This window comes from Phaethon aethereus, assembly GCF_964289735.1.
Source record: "Phaethon aethereus genome assembly, chromosome: 2".
NCBI classification, from domain to species: Eukaryota; Metazoa; Chordata; class Aves; order Phaethontiformes; family Phaethontidae; genus Phaethon; species Phaethon aethereus.
Genome location: NC_138582.1, coordinates 55,678,261 through 55,704,286, shown reverse-complemented (window position 1 = coordinate 55,704,286; position 26,026 = coordinate 55,678,261). Strand labels below are relative to the sequence as shown.

General features: G+C 40.2%; 1 protein-coding gene across 1 annotated transcript in view; it reads left to right on the top strand.

Moving 5' to 3' along the window:
• MYOM1 (myomesin 1) overlaps positions 1 to 26,026 on the top strand; it is a 72,150-nt gene that overhangs the window by 10,123 nt on the left and 36,001 nt on the right. Inside the window, exons 3-15 of the mRNA XM_081996832.1 lie at positions 3,246 to 3,456; positions 5,183 to 5,340; positions 10,199 to 10,291; positions 11,231 to 11,319; positions 11,452 to 11,514; positions 13,095 to 13,259; positions 13,828 to 13,989; positions 17,486 to 17,627; positions 19,510 to 19,709; positions 22,055 to 22,111; positions 22,486 to 22,610; positions 24,125 to 24,308; positions 25,347 to 25,521. Coding sequence (XP_081852958.1) covers positions 3,246 to 3,456; positions 5,183 to 5,340; positions 10,199 to 10,291; positions 11,231 to 11,319; positions 11,452 to 11,514; positions 13,095 to 13,259; positions 13,828 to 13,989; positions 17,486 to 17,627; positions 19,510 to 19,709; positions 22,055 to 22,111; positions 22,486 to 22,610; positions 24,125 to 24,308; positions 25,347 to 25,521 — 1,824 coding nt within the window. The remainder of the gene's footprint in view (positions 1 to 3,245; positions 3,457 to 5,182; positions 5,341 to 10,198; positions 10,292 to 11,230; positions 11,320 to 11,451; positions 11,515 to 13,094; positions 13,260 to 13,827; positions 13,990 to 17,485; positions 17,628 to 19,509; positions 19,710 to 22,054; positions 22,112 to 22,485; positions 22,611 to 24,124; positions 24,309 to 25,346; positions 25,522 to 26,026) is intronic.

Genomic DNA, 26,026 nt, shown 5'->3' with positions numbered 1-26,026 from the left:
TTCTGCTTTGTGTCCAAACTTGTGCTTTCATGTAAAACTGAGTTCCACCTTGTCAGTGGGAGATGTTATTGCTTTGGCTCTTTGAGCATTTATGATGCTTTTGTGATGACACCAGGAGTTCTGGTTTTTATTAATTCCCTTCCACTACCCTGGAGTAGTTTTTTACTCACCCCTCATACATTTCTGTGTCAGATTCACTGCTTTTTGATCCAACCAACATTCAGAAGCACACACTGTTGCATTACTAAACCAGCTATTTGGAGTTTCAGCTATATCTTCTGTGACAGAAATACATAAATATGTCTCTCTCAAAACTTGCAGTAGCATATTTTCAAGGCTTCTCACTACCGTGGTGCTTCAGCCAGTGTTTCTGCTTACATAGCAGCAGATTTGCAGTTTGCCATCATCTGTCTCCCATGCCCTCAAACACAAATATGTTCCCTTTTTATTGTGTCTAGAGTCTACGAAAGTAAAATTTATAGTGTTGGTCAATAGCTGGAAATCATGACTAACGGCTAGTACTCTTGGATTATGAGCTTTTATACAGGCTCCTGCAATCTTAACCAATCACGACCTTTCTTTTTTATTTTACTTTTTTTGTAAAATTAATACAGTGATATCTAATTCAGTGTGATGGTGTGTAGCTTCATTTATTTGTGTCTGTGCAATACTTTAGGATGCTACACTAAAAGATGCTGTTGGATTCTTACATCATTGTCACTATTATTCTTTTTCTTCTTACTGTTGTTACTATCAGTCTTACTTTTTGCAGATGGAAAAGTGCAACTCAGGAAGTTGTGTGTGCTTTCGTGCCACTGAAATGACCAGAATAGATTTTTTTAAATTAGTTAAAAAATATAAAAAGGGCATATAGTGATTGCTAGGGTGCCCAACTCAACACGGCATGAAATGGTTGGGATATCTGTTTTAGGCTTTTTTTCTGTTGGCATCATGTTCGTGACCACATGCCAAGACTGCGGAAGTTGCATGCCACTTTCCTGTCAGATATTTATTTTTGTTTGAAAGATAACAGCTGAAGCCCATTGAACCATGTGCATGTTATGTGTCATTCCAAAATTCCCCTGTGAAACTGATGTGTTGTTTCCCATGGGCAGATAGCTTTTATAGGGAATAGTTATTTATAAAGGTCAGCTCTCTGTGGGTTCATGGGAGCTGTTGCCCATGCTGCTGCATGACCTTCAGCGCTGTGTCACCGTTTCCATTATTTGGTTCTATTTCGGAGCCCTCAGATTCACTGTAAAAAATTCACTCAGATTATTCACCTCACAACTGTTCATCTTAAACACCTAGCATAATCCTTGCAAAATAAAATTAGAAACAGCCAGACTGTATTCTAGCTAATAAACCACCCAAAGCTTGATTTAATGCCATAGGTGCTAAAGATACTGGGAGTGGCTGGTGGAACTATTTGCAATAGCTAATAATCCTACCCCAAAGGACTGCAGATGGCAGATACCCTTGTGTGTACCGTTTGGGGTTAGATCCCATTGTATCTGTCTGAAAAGTGTTTCCTACTGAAACTCCCGAGACTTGACCGCAGAATCAATTCTTAAATGGTGCTGTGTCTGATGTAGTCATCATTTCAGGGAACAAGCTTCTCTTTGATCTGGGAAGATTTTAACAGGGAGAAATGATTAGCAAATCTAAATATTTAATACTGTTGATCAAAAGCATCTGGGGACCATTACTGCAGATGACTAGGCTGAGTCCTATATTAGTCTGAGGGTATTCATCAGCTCCCAGAAGATGCTTTATGCCTTGTGGAGCGGGTCCATACTGTGAAGTTGCTGAGATCTTAACTACTGTAATTAAGGAGGAAATAATGTCGACTTGCCTCTGAAGGAAAATGCCACTGATTCATTTAAACTGAATATAGATAGCTACATTCATATTCATTAAACTGAGTTTTCAAAATTGTCTTTAGAAATCTCTGCAGCTTCGGATGGGAGCTGATGTGCCTAAGTGAAGCGATATTGTCCCATTGGTAGTTTTAAGGATCATCCTTTTAAAGCAGCCCGAAACACAGAAAGCTCAAAGCAGAGTTTGAACACATGAGGGAGGTCAAAGCTCTGTGCTGTTCAGTAAGTTTTTTAGTCTTTTGAGCAATTTTTATCAGTAATTAGTTTTCCAGCACATTCCACTCCTTGGCTGTCTTACATCTCACTTAATTGACTTCATAACCCAAAGATAAGGGGTTGGACAGTTAATTATGGGCTGAATCCAAATTTTCTTGAGTGTTGCAATGTGCTATCAAATGCATAATATTAGCAATCTTAAAAAAAAAACAACAGGAAAAAATAATTCTTCCTAATCTTTTTGTTTTGTAGCAGCAGTAAGTGTTTCATAATAAAATAGCGAGGCTGTGCTTGAGTGCATTCTGGAAATAAACAGAGGCTGCTTTCTCTGTAGTGCTTGCAAGATGGCACTTAAGCAGAACTTAAACAGAAACTTTTCAGTGTGCCATCTAATGTTACTCTAAAGTAACTAAACTCAGCAGAAGGTTATTAATGCTGCTTCTTAAGTGAAGGAACTCTCACTGCATATGCGCCGCTATATCAGCTGTGATGTCCTGACAGTGCCAAAACAATATGGCTGCAACGGTACTTCCACACGTGCATGTGAAAACAGGACTGGACCCGTTGTGAGTCCCACTTCTGGAGAAAGCCTGAGGAGGATCTTCTAGGAAATCCTTAATCATCTTGAAAACATTTGGAAGAACAGTTGCCCTACAAACATTAGAGGATTGATTTTTCTATGGATAAAGAGAATTTTTGTGATATACAAAATTTTTTATTTTTGTATAAATCACAAAGAAGGACATTGTTATACAGCTAAAATTATCCCCTGCCCCTTTGGTAGCATATTATGAATGCTGCAGCCGTAAGTCAGTAACTGAAGATCAGTGGGTATGCCTTACACTCGTCTTTATAGTGATGGAGATATAAAACCACAGCAGGATAATGGTTAAACTGAAAATGTGTATGGCATATGACTGTCTCATGCAGGGAGTCACTGAAAATGGCCATGACTTTAGACAGTGAAATACTCAGTCATTCTGCAGTACCCTTCCATGTTTCTGCTTTGAATACATATGAGACTGTAATAGCAGAAATATGTAATGAAAGAGCGTTGGCCACTGTAGTTGGCTAGTTTGATAGAAAGTATAAATGGAATACGTTCTCAGCATTTTCCAATGGGATTCTGCTTTTTACATTTTTTTTCAGAGAAGTGAGTATCAGTGGGATCACAGACACGGAAGAAGAAAGAATTAAAGAAAGTGCTGCATATGTTGCCAAGAGGAACCTTTTTGCCACAGGTGAAGGAGTTAGTGTCAGCAAAGTGGCCAAGTCAACTTCTGAAGAGGAGCATCATGAAAAAAAATCAAGGAAAGTAGCGATCCGGGAGTCTGCTGAACGTGTGGCCCTGAAGAAAACGGTAAAAGAGTAGAAATGAACACATAGGCTGTAAACAGCATGGGTCTTTTTTGTCTGGTGTTTGTAAAGTGCCTAGCACATCAGGGCCCTGATATACACCATGGGGAAACACAATAATGGTAGTAAAACCCAAAGTATTTTAAATGGAAGTCTTTTCAATGACTTAAAGTCTTGTTATCTTGGTGTCAGGTGGGTAAGAAAAGAGGTTCAGTGCCTGAAGTAGGCACCAGGAACGCTTGTGTTGTGCTGGGAGAGAGGGAGGGAGAACGTGGCTGGAGAATGCTCTTTGGTCTTGTCCACACCTAGTTAAATGGCACAGCATCCTTCACCTGAACAATGAGGCAGTTGCTGGGCAGAGAAGAAAGGTGCCAATATACGTAACTTGCCAATAAGAAGGCAGGGTAATTTCTGGATTTTTATGGCCTGGGAACAAGCTTGTCCAAAGTGTTTGCCCCAGAGTTTTAACCACAGGGTGTAAATTAGGGAGGGAATTGCCCAAGACATCTGGAATTGAGTCTCTAATTGTGGGTAACTTTGATATTATTGTGCAACTTCTTGAAAATAATACTCAGATGATAGTTAGAAATACGTTATGACTAGACTGGCAGAATATACCAAGTGCAAATATATTTCATTTAACAAAGTTATTAATGTTTTGAGCAGAATAATTGGCAATATGCTTATACAATGCATGATGAGGTTGGAAAGGGTGTAAACACTTTAAAGGACAAGGTAAAAATTCAAAATAATCTCAAAAATTGAGAAACAATGAAGGTAAAATTTGATAACACCCAATGGAAATTACTACACACAGAAGAAAAAGAACAAGTGAATGAGGAATGCCTGACTAGGTAGAAGTACTGGAGGATTTGGGAGTTATAACAAGTCACAAATTTAACATCAGTCAATTTAATGTCAGTCACTGTTGTATAAAAACAAATGCCATTCCAGAGTGTATTAATAAAAGTATTGTCATTAAAACATGGGGGGTGATTATTTAATTGTGTTGGAGACTGTTGGACCTCTGATAATAAGTAGCTACTGTTTTATGAACTTGAGGACAAGTGGAACCTGTTCAGAGATGAGAAACAACAATTGTAAGGACAATCGGTATTGCACAGTTTATAAAAGACTGAGAGGATTATGAAAGCTGTCTTCTACTAATAAACTTAATACAGGGAACTGTAATTCTCCACATATGTGAAAGTTATGGCAGAAAATAAATAGTTTAGTTTGCAGGAAGCAAGATTTATACTATATTAGGGATTTTTCCCAGCACTGTGGATAGCCGAGCAGTTGAAACAGTTAACCCAGGAGGATGAAAGATCCCATTGGCAGGAAAGGTTTGAGAGCGGGTCTGTCAGAGGTGATCTAGCATACATGATCTTTCATTAGAGCAAAAGTACAGAAGAGATCTCAGTTTCAGACCTATTTCAACTTTCACTATGTATTTAAAAAAAAACAACTAAATGTGGAGAATTATTTTACTTAGAATAGTTTTAAGGGGAAAAAAAAATGTAAAATCAAATCTAGCTATTTTGGAAGACCTTCTTGAAGATGACAACTTTGTTTTCTGTGTCCAGGTGGGATAAATACATGAAGTATGTCTCTTTGGATTTTTAAATAAAAATTGCATATTTTTTTACTGGTCTTAAAAAAAATGCTTTTTGCATATTAATAATTTGCACTTAACTGCTGGAATTTATAATTAAATGTTTCTTTTCCAGCTAGAAGATACTCAGGCCTTCCACAAAAAGTTGAATCAAGATAAACTTTTACACGCTCCTGAGTTTATTATCGAGCCTCGTTCTCACACAATCTGGGAAAAGCAAAATGTCAAATTTCATTGTTCTGTGGCTGGCTGGCCAGCACCCCGTGTTACATGGTAAGTTGTATCTATCACTGAAAGTCACCACATAACCAATATCTGAAGTCGTCTCACTGAATGTGGCATTTTTTCAAGAAAGATATATGTTCAACAAAAATATCAAGCACAGAGAGGCCTGTCAAACACCTTTCAAGTCACCTGGTACAAAAAGAAAGCAGAATATTAAAAGGCAAAATAATTCTTTGTGTAACAACCATAAGAATACATAGGTTGTTGGGTTGGTTTTTTTTGGTACAGAGACATCCAACATATTCTTTCTGCCTCCTGATGAACGAAAAATAGCATTTTAATTTACCATCAGTACTATCCTTAAAAGAATGTTTTCCAAATACTTCTGTTTAGCCTTCAAATGCCATTAATGTCCCTGAAGCATTAAAGCATGGTTTGGTTAAGAACTGGCTGCTTGGCTGCTGAGCAGTTATAGTCCTGAATCTCCATGGAATTGAAATCTCATGATGCAGGGTGTTCATAGCAGACACATCATAATTATTTAAAGTCAAAGACTGCCAACAGATCCAGGACCATCCAAAACTTCTGAACGCTTTGGAGTCTATTGGAAGCTTTCCAATTTAGCTTAATTAACAATGTCTTGTGAAGCTTTACTGTCTCACCATCTATTGAGCTGATCTTTCTTAGCTGTTTCATGCTACAGAGATACCATCAAGTTGTTAAGATAATAGGAAATAACTTTTTTTCAAATATAAAATGACACTTCATCCTCATTATTTAATTAAAAAGATTCTTCTAGAATGTGTATATAAAATGTATGAATGTGTTTATAAAATGAACAGAGTAAGCCTGTGTTCAGCATTAAGCATTAATTAGGAATGAGTCCCATGGAGATTCTATTTGTGGAGACAACAGAAAACATTGACTATATCATTATGTCAAGTAATTCTCATTTTGCAATTTACTACTTGAATTGCTTAATGGACTCTGTGTTTATTTAGGTCTTAAAAACCTTAATCTCAGGGCTAGATAAAAAGTGCTACTAAGAGGTACATTAATAGGCCAGAGCTGATGCCCATGAAGTCTCTTGATCTCTCTTCTTAGACTATGACAACCAATAGCCAGGCTCTGCACAGACACATTTTTCCTATGGTGTAAGAGCTGCAAACGCCCAGTTTTGACATTCTTTCTAGACAGGATTCCAGACAAGCCCTTTGGGTCTGGCCTCAGCTGGACAGAAGGAACGGTCAGCTATGCTCATGGCTGTAATCCAGCTCTATAATCTGAATCCTAACCAAGAACAGGAGAGCTGGGCCATTTTAACTCTGGTTGAGATTCACCTTATTCCAAAAACCTGACACGGTTAAACCAAGCCTTCAGCTGTCTGCCTTTGCTCTCACTGTGAAACAGCCTTTCATCGAAGTGCTAAATGTGGATGGTGGAAATTAATACATCATTTTACACTGCATTTGAATTCCAAAGGGATTTCAGTTTGCCACGGGCTACTAATGGAAAAAAAGAGTTCACAGCCATTTCAGCGGGTGTCTTTGCTCAGAGACACAGAACAGTGCTGACCTGGATCTGTCAGCTTTCATTCAGCATTTCTAAGGAAATGTCAGTCGTCTGTTCTAAACAGTCATTCCTTGTATAAGCACGGAAGACCTTTTCATGCTGTGCATGATAAATTATAAAGCTTCATGAACTTTCTCTAAAGAAAACCATACTGTGTGATGCAGCTGTTCTGACTCCCTTGGAAAAAGCATATGGAAAACCCAGGACATTTGAAACCAGTAGCAGAAAGCATGAACTATCAGTGCATAATGACAGTGGGAGGTTGCAGTCCAACATTAGCTAATGACTTGGCTATTCTGGAATTTGTGTTTCCAGAAATAACAAGTGGTCCTTCTAACATGAGCCCTATTCTTTCCATAGAGGAATATAAATACGTGCAAATTCAATCAATTATTTTTTACTAACCTGATAATGAAGATGAGAAGTGAAAGTCTTCTCACTGCTGCTCGACTCAGCTTGTTTCTGTACAGCACCACATGCTACTGAATGCCCTCGCTGCCAATGGGATCCAAGGGTCACCCTTTGGGGAAAAGTTTAAGACATTATGGAGTCAAATCCTGTTTCACAGGATTTCATATTCCCTGGAAAATATTAGGAGCCGATGGCATTATTCTATTTTCTAAACTGACACAGTACATGGAATATAAACATGTTGAGAAGTACCCATGCAGATCAGTCTGAGGGCCACCATTGCATGGATGAGGTGAAGAGCAGTGGCAAATGGATTTACTTACACATTTACCCATGTGTTATTCTTTGCTGTAAGTCAGGATAATGCAGTAGGAGACCTGTAATGATGTCAAGCATCTCTGCAACTATTTGAAGTCTGGAATAGAGGGTACTGCCCTGCATTGAGTCTTTTTTCATAGACAACTTGCTGAGGGGAAGATCAAGATGAAAAGCGTTAGGGTTTATGATCCTCACTCACTTTGGCACTTGGAAAAATCCCAGTGTAATACTGTGCCCAAGTATTTGTAGCCAGGGAAATATTCTTTATTCCACAATACTGAAATTGTTGAAAGGCAATTTTCAGATTTATTGCAGATATAGCTTCATCTTGAGACATATTAAACTGGTAATATTCTTGGTAAAAATAAAATAGCTTATTACTGACTTGTTTGGTGAAGTGGGGCATGTCACTGACAGCAGAGCAGTTCCCTTTCCTGATTGAAAATCATGAGAAAAACTGACCTTTAAAATCTGAAATGAAGAAGCAAAGCTTTTTGGATGGATATCTGTTATGACTTATGAAGAAAAAGGTTTGTTTATGCTACATCAAAGTAAGAGATAAAGATACTTTTATCTATCATCATTCATATTTCCACTTCCCTTATGTACAACACCTTACGGAACACAGGGAAAGCTATGCTAAAGGAGGACATCATGTTAGGGAATGCTCTTTCTTTATAGACCTCATATCAACCCCAAATGTACTGAACACAATTCAGTGTTTAATTTTATTAGACTCCTATCTCCAATTTGTTCCATATTAATAGCATTCACTTAAGACAAGATTCACTTGAACGTTTGCTCGTTTACACCATGTATTGTCTAGAATGAGTGACTTTTTATGCATGATTGGTGAGGAAGAATCCACCATGAACCACTGAGCTCTCAAGTCTCAAGCTGTTTATATAAATTCTGAAATTAGCAGTGCCAGCTCACGACTGAGTAGTACTGGTTCATTCCTTCAAATTACTTACTGGAAATTTTGAACAGTAAACTATTCCTACCTGAAGATATACCCGTACCAAAAAAACCCACCCATAGTGTATACTTGTAATGGCAGAGAAGTTTTTAGTAGTACAGCTTTTGCCAGATCCCTCGCTGCAATGCATTTTACCATCAAGACAAATTTTTTTAACCACTCTTAACCCTAGCCTGCATCAGGGCTTCTGCCAACCTAGCTATGCAAGTAAAAAAAAGTTATTTTTCTACCTGACATTTTTGTGAATATGTTGGTTTTAAAAGTAGATCAAATATGCAAACCAAAAAAAATGTGTACAATACCTAGTAGATAAGGTAAGGATGCTACAGAATTTTCATTGTTTGTAATTCGCAAAACTCTGAGATGTTGTTCATGTGACTCCTCGATTCCCTTGCAAGCAGTAATGTGGAATTCATGGTAATATAATCACAGAATCACAGAATCACTAAGGTTGGAAAGGACCTTCAAGATCATCAAGTCCAACCATTAATCCAATGTCACCATGTTCCCTAAAGCATGTCCTGAAGCACCACATCCACACGTTTTTTGAACGCTTCCAGAGATGGCGACTCCACCACCTCCCTGGGCAGCTTGTTCCAATGCTTGACCACCCTCTCGGTGAAGAAATTTTTCCTAATATCCAATCTAAACCTCCCCTGGCACAACTTGAGGCCATTTCCTCTGGTCCTATCACTGGTTATCTGGGAGAAGAGACCAACACCCTCGTCGCCACAACCCCCTTTCAGGTAGTTGTAGAGAGCGATGAGGTCTCCCCTCAGCCTCCTCTTCTCCAGACTAAACAACCCCAGTTCCCTCACAGCCGCTCCTCATAAGACTTGTGCTCCAGACCCCTCACCAGCTTCGTTGCTCTTCTTTGGACATGCTCGAGCACCTCAACATCCTTCTTGTAGTGAGGGGCCCAAAACTGAACACAGGATTCGAGGTGCGGCCTCACCAGTGCCGAGTACAGGGGCACAATCACTTCCCTACTCCTGCTGGCCACACTATTGCTGATACAGGCCAGGACGCTGTTGGCCTGCTTGGCCACCTGGGCACACTGCCGGCTCATGTTCAGCTGGCTGTCAACCAGCACCCCCAGGTCCCTTTCCGCCGGGCAGCTCTCCAGCCACTCCTCCCCAAGCCTGTAGCTTTGCATGGGGTTGCTGTGACCAAAGTGCAGGACCCAGCACTTGGCCTTATTAAACCTCATACAGTTGGCCTCTGCCCATCGATCCAGCCTGTCCAGATCCCTCTGCAGAGCCCTCCTACCCTCCAGCAGATCAACACTCCCACCCAATTTGGTGTCATCTGCAAACTTACTGAGGGAGCACTCGATCCCCTCATCCAGACCATCAGTAAAGATATTGAATAAAACCGTTGGTTTTCACCCTATTCAATACTATTTTCTCCTTTTAATTAAAAAATAACATTCAACCTGGGGCAGGTCAAAGAGAAAGAGAGGCTAAGCTTCTCTTAATAGTGTCTTTCCAGGTAATTAGACTACAATTGATTTAGGAGAAACATGCAGAAACTGATGTTCTGTTTCAAACACCAAGCACTTGACCTTTTAAAGTATATGATTATATGCTTCCATTTGTGACATACTGTTTCATTGCTTCTCCATAGGTACAAAAACAACGTGCCCATCAATGTACAGACTCACCCTGGCAAGTATATAATTGAAAGTCGATATGGGCTGCACTCACTGGAGATTAGCACGTAAGGGAATACTATATATTTTAACAAATAGTTTAAGATGAAATGTTGCTATAGGTTGAGACGTGCAAAATGTGAACATATGTTTTGGGGATATAAAACAGATCAAGTTTGTAGAGCTGAAGTGAACGCTATATACTAAATGTTGAAGTGGTTCTGTTTTTCCTCAGGAGAGGATATGCAATTTACCTAAGTGAGTAATTTATCTGGATTATTATTCTATTTATGGCTGAATCAGAAACATGTGGGACATTTGTGATTACTTTTTCCATTTGTCTGAGGCATGAGTACAGTTAAACATGAGAAAAATCTAGTTCAGGGTAAAAATATGTGAGTTAACTGTTTTTCAAATATAGCAAAGCTCCTAGCTCTTACTGGAATGCGGAATGGAAATGAGATGTCCTTACTTACACACAAGAAAGATCTTTAACAGTACTCATCCTCCAAATGAGAAATTTTTGCAGTAATTTTGTATTTAAAAAACATTGAAAACATGGGACCTAACCATCTAATTTGACAATCAGCAACATTCTCGATTTGACAATTTAAATACTGGTAGGTGCCTTTGAAAATATTTTCTGATATTTGCCATTTCTACAGCTTCCACATTAGGCATCTCTCCATAGGAGACAGTAAATTAGAGATAACTTAGAGATAATTTAGCTAAATATTACCAGATAGTTTTCCCTGCTTCCATTGTATTCTCAATTTCAAATCTGCAGGTGATGTTTGAAAAGAGGCATGTATTCCAAACATTGGATTTTTAACACTGAGAAAAACTTAATGGCTACAATCAGTCCAGCATCCGGTGTGTCTGTCTCCCAACCTTTTTCTTGTATAGATGTTTTGCAGGTTTCTGAGGGTTTTTTTTGATCTAAAACATAGGAGAGGGTATGCCAAGGAGTAAAAGGGTGCCATGCCTAACGATTTCTATCATTTTAGATGCGATTTTGACGACATTGCTCAGTATCGGGCCTCTGCTATGAACGTTAAAGGAGAAATTTCAGCTTATGCTTCCCTTGTGGTAAAGAGTAGGTTTGCAAAATATTTCCTTTGTTTGTTTTCTTTTTTTTTTAAGATGCACATTACCAAGTTCATATCTGTGGCTCAGAGAGCCTTTACCTCTTGGTGATAGTGACTGGAGTTGCTCTTTTTCTGTGTAGGGTACAAAGGAGAAATTGATGCAAGTCTTTTACATGCTGGAACTTCTTCCATGCCTCTGGGTTGTAAGTTGCAATATATGTTTGTCTGATACATCCATTTACAGTTGTGACATCATGACAAATGACTAAGCAGAATATTTTGTAACATTATTTAAAAAGGAAGAAGGTCTGATTTACAAAGATACGGAGCTCTGCAGTTTCAGATGGTGTTAGCCTCACCCGTAGGGGAAAATAGCGTTGCCTTCTGGGTCTATGGCTATTTGCTTATATAAGAAACATGCTTTTAATATTGCCCGTGGAATAAAATCTGTCAGAGAGAGAGAATTCATCTCTTGCAGTATGTAAAACATGGTCTGCAAAAAAGCTAGAGGGTGCATGTGCATAAGCAGAGTAGTTGACTCCATCGTTCTTGTCTGCTGCTGTGCGATTCCAGGTGTTACGAAAATGCGTAGAAAGGATCAAATAGCTAGGATGCAATTTGAATATTTTGGATATATCAGGGTAAAAATTGCAGTTTGTTTTACCTGAGACTCTCCCATTTTGAAGTGATTTACAGTATTGTATAGATACTTCCATGATGAGAAATGTTAAGACAATCCACCCACATATGCCGTGTGTGAAGTGCTGTAGGGCTCCTGTGCACGGAAGCCTTGACAGATGAGACTTATGGACATTTCTTTTATTGTAGCAGCACAAATAGAATCAGCGATACTCTGCTAAAGCATACTAGATGCTATTCATATACCGAAGCTCTGAAATAATAGAAACAAGATTATCTACTAGATTACAAAGCAAGGCCATGAGTTTCCGATATAATTTAGGTTTTATCCCGTGGGAACGGGAAAGGAAGACGACGACCTGCATATGTTCATTGATCACAGGAAGACTGTGAGCTACCAGTGTAGGACAGTTGGGGAAGAGGAAAATGTGACACTAAGTTTTATCAGCTGAGCTGTTTCCTAAAGAAACATGGAAGCCCCTGTGCCATGTACTTGCAGCACAAGTGTAAGGCACTTAGGATATTCTGTCTGGAATACTGCATAACTCAGGTCACACAGCATCAGAAAAGGTAAATTCAGGAGCAACTACAGAAACGGGCTACTTGAATGCCAGGGGAATGGAGAGCTCATTTTATATTAAGAGCCCCCCCCAAAAGGCTTATTTCGCTTATAAAAATGAAGGTTGAGTGGATGCATGACTGCCCTGAGATGGAGCAAAGAGTTAAAACAGGGAAAGAAAAGAGCCATATATGCTAAAGATACTTGACCTGAACAAACCATTAATCATAAATAGAAGTCTGTTTAAGTTATAAAACAAACCTTATGGTAAAATGATGAAATGCTGGATCTGAAATTTTGGAAATTATGGAATGAAATTCTGCAGGAGCCTCTCCCTGATAAAGTGAACTAGCTGTAAGAACTGGGGTTGTATGAATAAATAAATAGTTGATTCTCTGTGACAGTAAGAAGGGCTTGGATTATTTGACACTGCAATTACCTCTGAATACGATTGCTAAATATATATTGTTTCTATTCATGACTTAAACTTTACCTGTATTCATAATCATTGTGTAGTTTTGCTTACTAGTCTCATGACAAAATGAAGGAAAAAATAAACAGCCAGATTTTTTTTCCCTTATACAGTTGGCGTGACCCCTCATGGCTATGCTTCCAGGTTTGAAATCAGCTTTGTCGACAAGTTTGATGTAGCCTTTGGGAGAGAAGGCGAGACAATGAGTCTGGGATGCACAGTTGTCATCTGTCCTGATATCAAGCGCTTCAAACCAGACATCGAATGGTACAGAAATGGTGAGAATATTTGACAAGAAGAAATATAAACTTCTTTCATGTAAATCTTTACTTATTTCGGCATATGTGAATGTTAAGGTTTGTTCATCACTTTCTCAGATTTCTAAACTAGTATTTCCTCTTTTTCAATTAAAAGTGTTTAAAAATTTAGCATTTTGAAGTGGAACCACAGTTAGAAAACAGACAAAGCAACGTAAAAATGTTTTCTAGGGATTTTTTCTTTCTTAAAGCAAAATTTAAATTAGACCCATTTAAATCAGCTCCAACATTTATGTGGTCCATCTACATAGCCCACATAGCTTTTACTATTTATTTATATGCCAAAGCATTTCTTAAGTAGTTGCACAAATGTGTTATGCAACAGCGGATAAAAAAGTTACACTTTGAAAATGAAAACAAAATTGACATGACAGCAGAATTAGCTATAATTTATGATCGTCTTTGAAGACTGAAACTTGCATAGTAAGAATGGTTTCTTGTGTATTTCCAATATATCTATTCCCCATATTCAGAATCTATTCCTCAGTAGATCCAACTAGTTCCCATCATGAAATTCTCTAATTTCTAGGTGTGCTTATTACACCATCCAAATGGGTCCAGATGCACTGGAGTGGGGAGCGAGCTTCATTAACACTGACTCATGCAAACAAGGAAGATGAAGGTCTTTACACTCTACGAGTGGTGATGGGAGACTACTACGAAGAGTACAGCAGTTATGTCTTTGTTCGAGGTAGGATATTTTCCTGTGAACGAAACCCGCTAGAGAAATTAGGAAAAGGCTGGCAAAATCAGTCTCAGCCATTTTAGGTCCTTTTTTTTCCAATAAAAAGAGAATAATTATTTTCTGTTAATAGAGTCAATATAACTTCCAACTGTTATCTTTGGAGAAACTGAACACATGCCTCAAGCTTTGGTGTCATGTGCTAGAAGACTTCTAAACCACATTGGTATTCTGAGGAGGAAATTTAGGGTATTGATGTAACTTCACTGCTCTTTCTCAATTTCAGCCTCAGAAGAGTACTGAACATAAACCATAAAGAGGAAAAATCTACATAATAACTTAAAAATGTATTTTTGTAACCATTTTACTGCTAGCTAAACTCCACTGTTTTGATCCAGATTTTGTGTGCTATTTGAGGGGTTCTCTCCAACACACAATGCAGGAAAAAATACAGTGGAAGAGAAATGCAAAGGTCTACACCTGGGGAAGAATAACCTCATGCACCAGTACAGACTGGGGGCTGCCTGGACTGGAAAGCCAATTTTCAGAAAAGATCCTGGGGGTCCTGGTGGACACCAAGGTGAACATGAGACAGCAATGTGCACTTGTCACAAAGAAGGACAGAGGCATCCTGGGCTGCATTAGGAAGAACATTGCCAGCAGGTTGAGGAGGTGGTCCTTCCTCTCTACTCAGCACTGGTGAGACTCATCTGGAATGCTGGGTCCTGTCCTCGGCTTCCCAGTACAAGAGAGACATGGACTCACTGGAGTTTAGTGAAGGGCTGTGAAGATGATTAAAGACTTGGAGCATCTCTCATATGAGGAAAGGGTGCAAGAGGTAGAGCTGTTCAGCCTGGGGGCTGAAGAGAGGGCTTAGGGGGAATTTATCCATGGGTATAAATACCTGATGGAGAGGAGTAAAGAAGACAGAGCCAGGCTCTTTTCAGTGGTACCCGGTGCCAGGACAAGAGGCAATGGACACAAATTAAAATACAGGAAAGCCCATTTAACCATAAGAAAGCACTTTTTTTGCTGTAAGGGTGGTGGAACACTGGAACACGTTACCCAGACAGGCTGTGGAGTTTCCATCCTTGGATATACCCAAAACCAGATTCAACATGGTCCTAGGCAACCAGCTTTAGCTGACCCTGCTTTGAGCCAGGGGTTGGACTACACAATCTCTGGAGTTGTCTACCAATCTCAGCTGTTCTGTGATTCTGCAAAGTAAAGCAGCAAAGCTGACTTTGTAACTGAAATGTAGAATTAAAATGTTAATTCTCTGAGTGTTTTTTGCTTGTACCATGAAAGTCTTCCTTGATTTTCTACTAGGGAAATATTTATTTAAAAGGAGTCATGGTTATCAGGTTACGTGCTGATCCTATATCTGTTCCAGCTGCTAAAAGCAGCTGAAGTATGTAATGCTAATTCAAAGGGCTCTGGAAATTCTTGGCTCTGAGACCGTGCCCAGAATGGCACCGTGTTGCCAAGTTCAGCAGAGCTGTGTGAGATAACAGCCTGCTCAAAAAATATGACCGAAGCAGATGCTTTCATCACCTGAAAAAAGAGTCTACAGAAATGAGCATCCGTGACAAGGAATAGGACTTGTCTTTCTTGCTTTGTATGAAATTGTGCTGCCATATAAATAATCACCCTCGTTCCTGTTACATCTAGCAACGCAGGTATGACCTGACTGTGAACCCACTAGCCCTTTCACCAGAGTATCTTTCTAGCCAATTGGTGTGTTTGACAAATTCTAATTAGATTAATCATATTCTATATTCCTACTTAAATGGTCCCCACAGTCTCAGTAGGCTAGTATATTCACTGCTCCTCCTAAATTGTAGGCAAATTTGCTATACGTGTTGTATAGCGCAAGCAGTTGTCTTTCTGTGTCACAGGTAGAAACCCCTGTGTATCCGTGGAAGTGAGCGATGCGCTGCTCAGGCTCACAACATCAGGTCTTTAGATGGGCTTAGAGAGCGTGTGTGACTCTTCTGCCGCAGGTACGGGTCAGCATTTGCCAGCAAGCCGTCAGGGACGAAATCGTAGCCTTGCTGGGGCTGATCAGCAGTGCCGGCTCTCCCAGCTATTTCCCAGTCTGCCTTGGAAAAAAACCGTGGTGTCTCATGTTCCGTCAAGCGGCAAATATGGGCAATTAAAACCTTTTGTACCTGTAGACATATTGTTATTACTTTTAACGTTATTGTGTTATGTTAACTGGTTTGCTTACTCTGTACATTATTGTTTTAAAAATGCATCGAGTTAGCTGTAATTAGAACCTGGACTGAGTAAGTTTGGCGCAGCTTCAAAAGCTCCATGTGATGCTACTCTGCCTATAAGAGAAGACACAGTATAAAGTGTGTGGGTTTTTTTTTCCTGGAGACTACTGTTTTACTTAACGAAGCATGTTAAATACTCTTATAAGGCATTTTTTTTCTGAAAGCCGAAAGCATAAAAAATAGGGATTACTGTATATTGTAATACAAAATCCTGTAGTGCCTTGAAACATCAAACCTTTTAAAGAAGTCTGGGGTTTAGATGGAATGTATGAATAACATTTATTAGCAAAATATTTTTTTCTTCAGGTATATACATCTTTACTGTCTAAGGCAGGTCTTCTTTTGAAGTAGTGGGCTTGAAAAATGCTACATGTAATTTTACAAATTGATGTTATTCTGCAGAGAAACAACCTCTCTTTTTTGAAAGTCTTTCATACAATCTTCCTGCAAAGGTTATTTTTCTCTACGTGAAAATTACCCCATCTCAGAAATCAGACTCTGTGTAAACAGCAAAATTCCCTAGTGCTCAGCACTCTGCTCTGTGTTTTAAAGCTTTAGATATGTCCAGATGCTGAAGTCAAGGCCCTTTGACACCAGCAGTCCCAGATTTTTGATAAACACTTGAAAGGAACAATATGCTCATCTTTTTGAAGGTTATATCACAGAATCACAGAATTCTGCGATAAATTATATTCCACAATAATAACGTATGTGTAATATAATTAAACTTCAAAAGCTTTTAATACCTTTACGGTTCATAGCTAACCAAAACCAAACAATGAAGGACTATGTGTGGTGATAAGAAATTTAATTCAGTGTTGTATACCCAATGGGTGAATGCTTTTGATTGAGCTATTGCCTGGCTGTAAGGCAAGATATCAGTCTCTTCTCTTAGGTAGAATAGCAGGTAAATATATAGCCTGCCAAGTTTTTAGTTCAGCTGTGTCTCTGGCAGCTACCTAACCAGAATGCATATTACTAATTTTATTTAAAATGCCTACGTGAATTACATTTACAGTATGCTGTAACATACTAAGCATTTGTAAATGTGACAGAGAAAACCAAAACCTAGAAAAACACTGGCAATATAAAACCAAATACTTTTTGAAGCCAGTGATGGAACTTCCTTTTTTTGTCTCAGTAGGAACAGAGTTTAGTCCTTAAAGATTAATAACTGGGAAAGAACTGTGGTTCACATCTGGAAACATATGTCTCCATCCTCATAGATGCTGATGCTGAAATCCCCGGAGCCCCTGGCGCACCACTGGACGTGCAGTGCTTAGATGCCAACAAAGATTATGTCATTGTCTCCTGGAAGCAGCCCGCTGTCGATGGAGGAAACTCCATTCTCGGATATTTCATTGACAGGTCAGTGAGCATGCTGGACTGGAGAATTCATTTTTCTGCGCATTCTAACTCAAAAACCTAAAAGCACATTTAAAAGCATGAGATGAAATGGTCCCTTGTTATTTTATATATTATCTCAAAGGAACTTGCATTTCTTTTATGCGCTGTTGTTCATATGTAGATCATATGTATGTGTTTTTCTCTGGAACAATAATAGTTGGAAGTATTTTTTCAAAATATGAAAACTGAATGCATCACACAGTGGCAGGACTGCAGAGGCTCAGGATTTAGGAAATCCAGTCAGTATTTGGAGACTTGCAACGATCTGCAGAGGTGGTAATATTTGTTTGAATTTCGGTAACAGAATACATCATCAGTAACATGGAGTTCCTGTAAGCATATTCAGATGCATGTAAAAAAATCCCAAACTTATATTTTGTAAGTATCTCACTATATTATGCCATTGTATATACATAAATTATATATGTATAAAAGGAGGGCATTACTTTGTAAAACAAATCTAACGTCAGTACATTTAATTTGAATATAATTTTACTGGTTTGATAACTTATGAGTGTCAGTTGCTGCTGTAACTAGGTAGTGCTAGATCTGAGTTACAGCTCTTTAACATTCATTGAAAAATCCTAAACAAAAGGTAGGACTAGGCTCTGAAAAATAATATCTCATTTTAAAACTAGGCTATTGAGAGATGTTAGCACTGCGAGTAACTGCAAGACAAATGGCATTTTCCTTTTTCTCTTGTGTTCACCTCCTTTATTCTACATTTGCTCCTAAGTTCAAAGCTTTGTTACTGCTCTCCAGTATTTGATCCCACCGAAGGTATTTGGGCACCCAAATATTCAGCCAGGGTAGCCCCTATCTGCCTGAATACTTGAGTGAGCCGGTCACCCAAGGCAGCAGGACTGGTTTGTGCTAACGCTGGAGGTGAAGCTTGGGCATCCTTCACCCCAAGCAGAAACAAGAACCACAAAACCACCCCGAGTGAGAGGTAACAATTCCCAGAAGAGATGCTCACGTGTACCAAGAAATCTGGGTAGGCACTGTAACATTCGCGTTGGCAGATATCTCAGCACCAATAAAAAGTCTTTCCCAGTTGCTAGTTCATGTTCCTGTCAACCGTGTTGCTGGAATCTGGGAAGCCATCCCCACAGGCTCCTCCTGGCTCCCTGAGCCAAAGTCACTGCGGTCCCTCCCTGCTGCTGGTTATCTCTTTTCTTCTGCCAGAAACCATCCTCCTGCCAAGGTGCGAGGCTTAGCAGCGATGGGACCAGCACCACCCTGCCGGGTCTTGTCATGGCCATGACTGCAGCCACTGCACCGCAGGCTCCCTTGGCAGCCCCAGCGGCGCTTGCAGCAAGGGTCCGGCCAAGAGCCCAACTCCAACCCCGTTCACAGCCAACTGTACGCGGGGCTGGTCACAGAACTCACGACGGAGGCCTCCACGCCCCATGAAGCCCATCGTTTTGCGGGATGTACAGTGGAGCACTGTGCATGACAGATGAACTAGTTGCCTTCTGGCAACTGCAGAGGATACATGTATTTCACGTCCCTTCAAGCATGCTAAATCTGACACTCCCTCGGCATCCTGCAGCATACTTTGCAGGGCTTAAACAGCGAAGTGAGTCCTGCTGGTGTCCCTTCCTCCGTTCAGGAAAGAAGGAGCGCAGCTGTGGGGGATTTAGTGCGTGCCCAGACGGTACTTCAGCCCTGACGCCTTGGTGCAGCTGCTTTGATGTCACCAGTATATAACGCTGCTGAGGAAACTGGTATGGTCCAGCCGGTGAACACGAACAGATGGTGAAGCTGTAAAGGGGGGTGAGTGCCCCGACTTCGCATTTTTTCCCCCCTTCCCAGCACTGCTCTTGCTGTTTGTATTTTTCAGGTGTGAGGTTGGCACCACCCACTGGACCCAGTGCAATGAGACTCCCGTGAAGTTTGCTCGCTTCCCTGTCACTGGTCTGATCGAAGGCCGCTCCTACGTTTTCCGAGTCCGAGCTGTGAACAAAGCCGGCATTAGCCGACCATCCCGAGTGTCAGAGCCCGTGGCTGCTCTGGACCCTGCTGACAGAGCCAGGCTTAGAAGTAAGCTGTGCTTTCTGCAGGTTACCTGAGAGGTTTAAGAAGTCACAACTCGGTCAGGAAAGAAAGTCTGGTTACCTACACGTAAGCCTTCGAAATCCCACTAGAGGGAGCAATGCAAAACCAAAATATTCTTTGGAGACCGCTTTGCCAAGCAGAAATCATCTCGGCGGTCTCTGCACAAGGTGCTCTATCTGCTCAGACGGCTTTGGCTAATTGCCTGAACAGACTTGCTGTTGTTCAGCCAACAAAAATGCTGATCAGATCCTGTGAGTAGTCTCTCTCGGTGCCAGAGGCAAGGGTGGCCGGTTCTGTGTTCATGTGATGGTCAAAGTCTTGCAGTAACTTCAGCACAATACCAGGGTAGCCCAAAAGATTCCAAGCTCTCTGCTTTAAAGTTAACATTTTCCAAGCCGAGGATACGTTTCTTGACGCCTGGAAATGCCTTAGACAAAAAGACTTTGCTGAGGATTTTAACTAAAGTTTGCTTCAAAATCCCCCTCTCTACCCACATGCCAAAATCATATGCCTAAAATCCAATTATTTCTACTTTTTTCTGAAGTTTTACTATTTGAAATGGCCCAGTGTGAAGGGGTATTGTATGCAAAGCTACAGGGCTCTCACGGTCCCAGCTTATACATAATGCTGCAAGCTACAGACTGCAGTCAGATGATCCAGGTTCCCATTCAAAATAAAACCAAAAGGCCAGAGGAAGAAGGTTTGGCACTGCCAGGAAACATTGTGCTCGGACAGACATGTGAAAGCTGAAGCCTGGGGGAGGCCTCTTCTTTTCACTGGGAAGTGTGGAAGCTGTCTCAGGAGATGAAGTCTGGTCTCGGTGGCCTGTTCCCGTTGTATCTCTTCCTCTCGTCCCTCATGATCCTCTTTTCTCCCCACCCGCTCCCTCTCTGCTCACATCTCCAAACCAGATCAGCCAACGTAAGGTAACGCACCTGGAGGTGGAGAACAGCATTTGCAAAAAATTATCTCTGAAATTGCATTGACCTGGCTGATAGCTGAATGCTATAACTACAATAATGTGCTAACGTAGAGGCGCTGAGAGAGCCACCTAAATCATATCAAGTGGGTATGTTGAGTCAGGCTGAGCCATTTCTGTTTGTGACTGTGACCCATGATTTGAAAGCTGGTACTGTGAGGGAAAGTGGTTAAAAAGAGACAAAAAGCAGCCTGCAGGAATTTGGCTGTTCCTCTAATCAGTGAGCTGTTAACCCAAATGAATAGACTATGGAAAATAACACAGTTAATTCCCTGAAAACGACGAGCTGAGTGAACCAAATACCTCTGCTTGTCACCTAGGTGACTTCAGTGACGTTTCAGGAAGGAATACATGTTTCAGTGGATTAAATTTTCTAGCTATATTGATTGCCACAACAACCCCATGCAACGCTACAGGCTTGGGGAGGAGTGGCTGGAGAGCAGCCCGGCAGAAAGGGACCTGGGGGTGCTGGTTGACAGCTGGCTGAACATGAGCCGGCAGTGTGCCCAGGTGGCCAAGCAGGCCAACAGCGTCCTGGACTGTGTCAGGAATAGTGTGGCCAGCAGGAGTAGGGAAGTGATTGTGTCCCTGTACTCGGCACTGGTGAGGCCGCACCTCGAATACTGTGTTCAGTTTTGGGCCCCTCACTACAAGAAGGATGTTGAGGTGCTGGAGCGTGTCCAGAGAAGGGCAACGAAGCTGGTGAGGGGTCTGGAGCACAAGTCTTATGAGGAGCAGCTGAGGGAACTGGGATTGTTTAGTCTGGAGAAGAGGAGGCTGAGAGGAGACCTTATCGCTCTCTACAACTACCTGAAAGGGGGTTGTGGCGACGAGGGTGTTGGTCTCTTCTCCCAAGTAACTAGTGATAGGACAAGAGGAAATGGCCTCAAGTTGCGCCAGGGGAGGTTTAGATTGGATATTAGGAAAAATTTCTTCACTGAGAGGGTGGTCAGGCATTGGAACAGGCTGCCCAGGGAGGTGGTGGAGTTGCCATCCCTGGAAGTGTTCAAAAAACGTGTGGATGTGGCGCTTCAGGACATGGTTTAGGGGACATGGTGGTGCTGGATTAATGGTTGGACTTGATGATCTTAAAGGTCCTTTCCAACCTAGTGATTCTGTGATTCTGTGATTCTGTGATTGCTGAGCTGCTGTCAGTATTCAAGCTGGTCAGCCTACAACTAGCTTGGGTTACTAGCTTGCTACATGAGCAACAGTCACAGCAGTAACCAAAAACGGAGCTCACATGAATCTTGCAAATGTTAGTTTTGAACTACAAAAGAGCAAGTTTTCTCGTTATTTCTAAAGTTCCTGAAGTCTCCCATTTCTGTGACACCTCTGACATTTATTTCAGGTCACCCTTCTGCTCCCTGGACTGGACAGATTATTGTCACTGAGGAAGAACCTGCAGGTAAACACATCCCTTTTGCCCACAAAAGTCCAATGTGAAGCTGGGTGAGTAATTACAAAAACTCCAAGTGGGTTCAGTGGACTTTGGCACACACCCAAAGTTCGTTGTTCTGAGAGTCACTTAACCTTGAATAACTCCCAAGTTGGTTGTTAAGGTGAGGTTTCATTATTCAGTACCTAACAAATAAACATGATTAGAGTTAAAAGAAGGACATTTACATATTTAGAAGACTTTTAACTCTATGTTTAAAAAAAAATCAGGTGCTAAGGTATATTAATACTTCTTCTATATTTTAATTATGGCACTAATTCTGATACAAATATGAAGGAATTAAATCCCAATTCCCTTTCCTATTCTTCTCCCCTGTTCTTCAGAGGGTGTTGTTCCTGGTCCACCTACAGACCTCCAAGTTATTGAAGCCACCAAGAACTATGTTGTGCTTAGCTGGAAACCTCCTGGACAGCGGGGCCATGAGGGTATCATGTACTTTGTGGAAAAGGTAAAATTGGACAAAATCAGAATCATGTTGTGGTACTCTCTCACATTTGTCTTGCCATCTCTTCTGGACTTTTAATTAACTTTAATTTCCACCTGAGGCTTTCAAACTAGGGCCAGGACTAGAACTTCATCAAGATAAATGTTACTGTAGATTAAGATCAACTAGGAAGAAAAGAAGGACGAGAAATAGGAAAGTAGATGCAGAATGTGTCACACACTGTAATAGCCTTTTATGAATTGTGTCATTGACCTAACCTGGAGTAGACAACCTGACAAACTTCGTCTATAATGAGAAAGCACAGAGGAAAGTCACATGCTTTTTAAAAAAAATATATGATATATATGATATGCGTATAAATATATATTAATATATACATATATATAAAATAAAATCTGTATAAATGAAGCTTGTTTGGTGGACAGATTATTAACATTTTGGATGGAGGCATTCTGCAAGAGTTTCTTGGCATCAGCACTTTCTCTTCCTGCTGCCTTTTCATATGTATCTTCTACATTAACTTTCAATTTGCTTCACCAACTCAACAAACATAACAAAATTTCTTTTCTAGAACAAAATCAGTTTTAATGTTAGTGTCCTGCTTTTTTGAGATGTTTTTTGCATGGCTGCTAGCCTAGAAAATTCTTCACACCATCACCGTTTTTACTTGTATCTCATGGCTCACAAACTTTTTTATCAATGCTTTTCCCTGTCAGTCTAGAGTTGTCATCCTGGGAGACATAAATATCTTCCCATTTGTTTTTCATCTCTGTTACAAAATTTGATCTAAACAAATGAGTTTCACTTAGCAACAGACTTGGAGAGGGTGAATATATGATTTTTGAGTTTCCATATAAGAAAGCTTTTTAATAACCTGTTGTATGCTGAGTACTGAGCACTAATGTTAAATAGTCAGATAATGTTTTCCTAAGAATTTTAAATCCCTCAGCAACCAGAACCATTACTTGAAATTATCCTTAATGTAAATCATGGGGAAAAATTAATCACTAATAATAACGTTATAAATGATCATGGTATGTAGAACTTGTAGCCACAGTAATAGAAACATTAATTGCACATGTTATTTTTTTCTGGAAAATGAAGGTAATTTCCTGATTAATTCTGGAAGCCACCCCAAAAACATTCTCAGGAGTAGCACAAGAGCATCTAGAAGCAATGTGGTAATGTTAGAGTTTTGTTCTTCGGATGATGTTGAATGTCTGCAGGACTTACTTTGAAAGTGGTCCAGAACTGGATGCAGTTAATAACAACATCGCCTCCTTGCAGTGGAGAGGAGTTTAGCTTTGATAATGTACATTTTCTGGAGTAGGTGGACATCTGACTGATTCATAAGCTTTGAAATACGCTCATCCTGTAGAAAGGCCCAAAAAAGGAACGTGACTCCCTGTTCTCCATAGCAGACAAGCATTTAGTGGTCCGGGTAGAAAATCTTGTCGGTTAGACACTCAGCTTTCAGAGACTTTTATTCCAAATGCGGTTTCTGGGTTTGACTGCAGTGTGTTGCCGGCACAGAGGACTGGCAAAGGGTGAACACCGAGATCCCTGTGAAGTCTCCTCGCTTTGCAGTTTTTGATTTGGCTGAAGGCAAATCCTACTGCTTCCGAGTTCGCTGTTGCAATTCAGCTGGTATTGGTGAACCGTCAGAAGCAACTGAAGCCACTGTGGTGGACAACAAACTTGGTAAGTGTGTGGTCATATGTAGTAAATTACCTGCATGGTATCTTTTCAGTTTGTGATGTAATTGTTTTGTCTGAAGACAGATAGCTGCCCAGTAACTAATTCAAGTATGAAGAGTAGTCAGCTACTCTTTAGCTGACTCCTAGATTCAGTACCCTTTAGCTAAAATAATTTTGGTTTGGGTTGTTGAACCTTTAATGTGTTGTCAAATGGCAGATGCAAACCAAGGGAATTAATCCGCAAATAGCAATGCCAAAGAACTGCAGAGGCTGCAAATAGTGAAAGAAAATGAAAACTCAAGGAAGTACAAAAATGTTTTGTTTTACTTAGAGTGTTTATTGAAAATAAGCCCAGACATCAGCAGAGTTCAACCCTTGTTGTTTGCCAAATTAAACAAAAGTGAAGAATTTAATACTTACATGAATGCAGAGACTATTTCCACTGGAAGAAAAGCCAAGATGTTCACCACAGTAAAGCGTCAGTAGCTATGTCTACATTAGCAATTTGTTTCCAAATGGCAATGCAGATTTGAATCCAGTTCCAAGATTGTCTCTGTTTACTTCATATTGATTGAATTCTCAGAACAGTTTGGTGCACACGAACTACATTCTTTAAGAAGAGTAAAACAGCTCTTCTTGAAAAACACTTTAGACGCATTTTACTACTTAACACAGGCATTTGTTTCTGACTTATTCTGTGGGCGGCACAAAATCCTTCAGTGCACCTAACACATTTTCCTTTTTAGAAAGCTCCAAATCATGTCTGGTGCAGATGTTCAGCACAAGGGAATAAACTAAATCTAATTTGAAGGAAATACTCATAACCATAGGCATTGGAGACAATGAGGAACCTCACCACCAAAAGCTTGAACCTACTGGTCCTGTCTTGCTGTGTCAGATTACTTGCTTGAAATCAGAGGAGTTTTGGAAGGTTAAATCTGTATTAGTTGTGCTAAAATAATCAAGAACAGAATGTCACTCTTATTTTAGTTGTAAATTTTGACAGGCTGGTCACGACTTTATTTCTGTTTCTCTCCCACAGATATTCCCAAAGCTCCTGGGCGTATTATGCCAACTAGGAATACAGATACCTCAGTCGTTGTCACTTGGACAGAGCCCCCAGATGCTAAGGAGCTGGTTGGGTACTACATTGAGTCAAGTGTAGTTGGATCTGGTCATTGGGAACCATGCAACAACAATCCAGTGAAAGGCACAAGGTAATGGATTTAAAACATGGAAATTATTGTCACCAGTTTTTGACTTACTGGGTATATGTTCTTTCCAGCCATTAGTAGTAGTAGAGTTAATTGCTCTGTGGTAGCCAGCAGGCTGGAATCCCTCTTGCAGGTGAAGTTTATAAGCAGTTGTAAAAACATCTTTCAAACTGTAAGTCTTTTCCAAAAGGAGTTTATAATCAACCTTATATTACAAACAATTAGTCAAGGGGGAGGAAATGTGGACATTGCTAGTGAAGACAAGAGAAGCAGCTCACTAGTTTCAGCTATTGTACAGCCTATCAGTTTGATGAAAACCAGTACAGTGAGGAATGACTGAAGTTACAAATGTGGAAAACTAAACTGCATAATGTTTGGAAGCAAAGTCCTTTGTTTTGGAAAACTGCTGTAAACATTTTTGGACTGTATATCTAAAATGTCAGGAGGAAATGTGGACTATATCACGCTAACAATATTACTTTCTAACTGCTCTTTCATTTGCAATTGT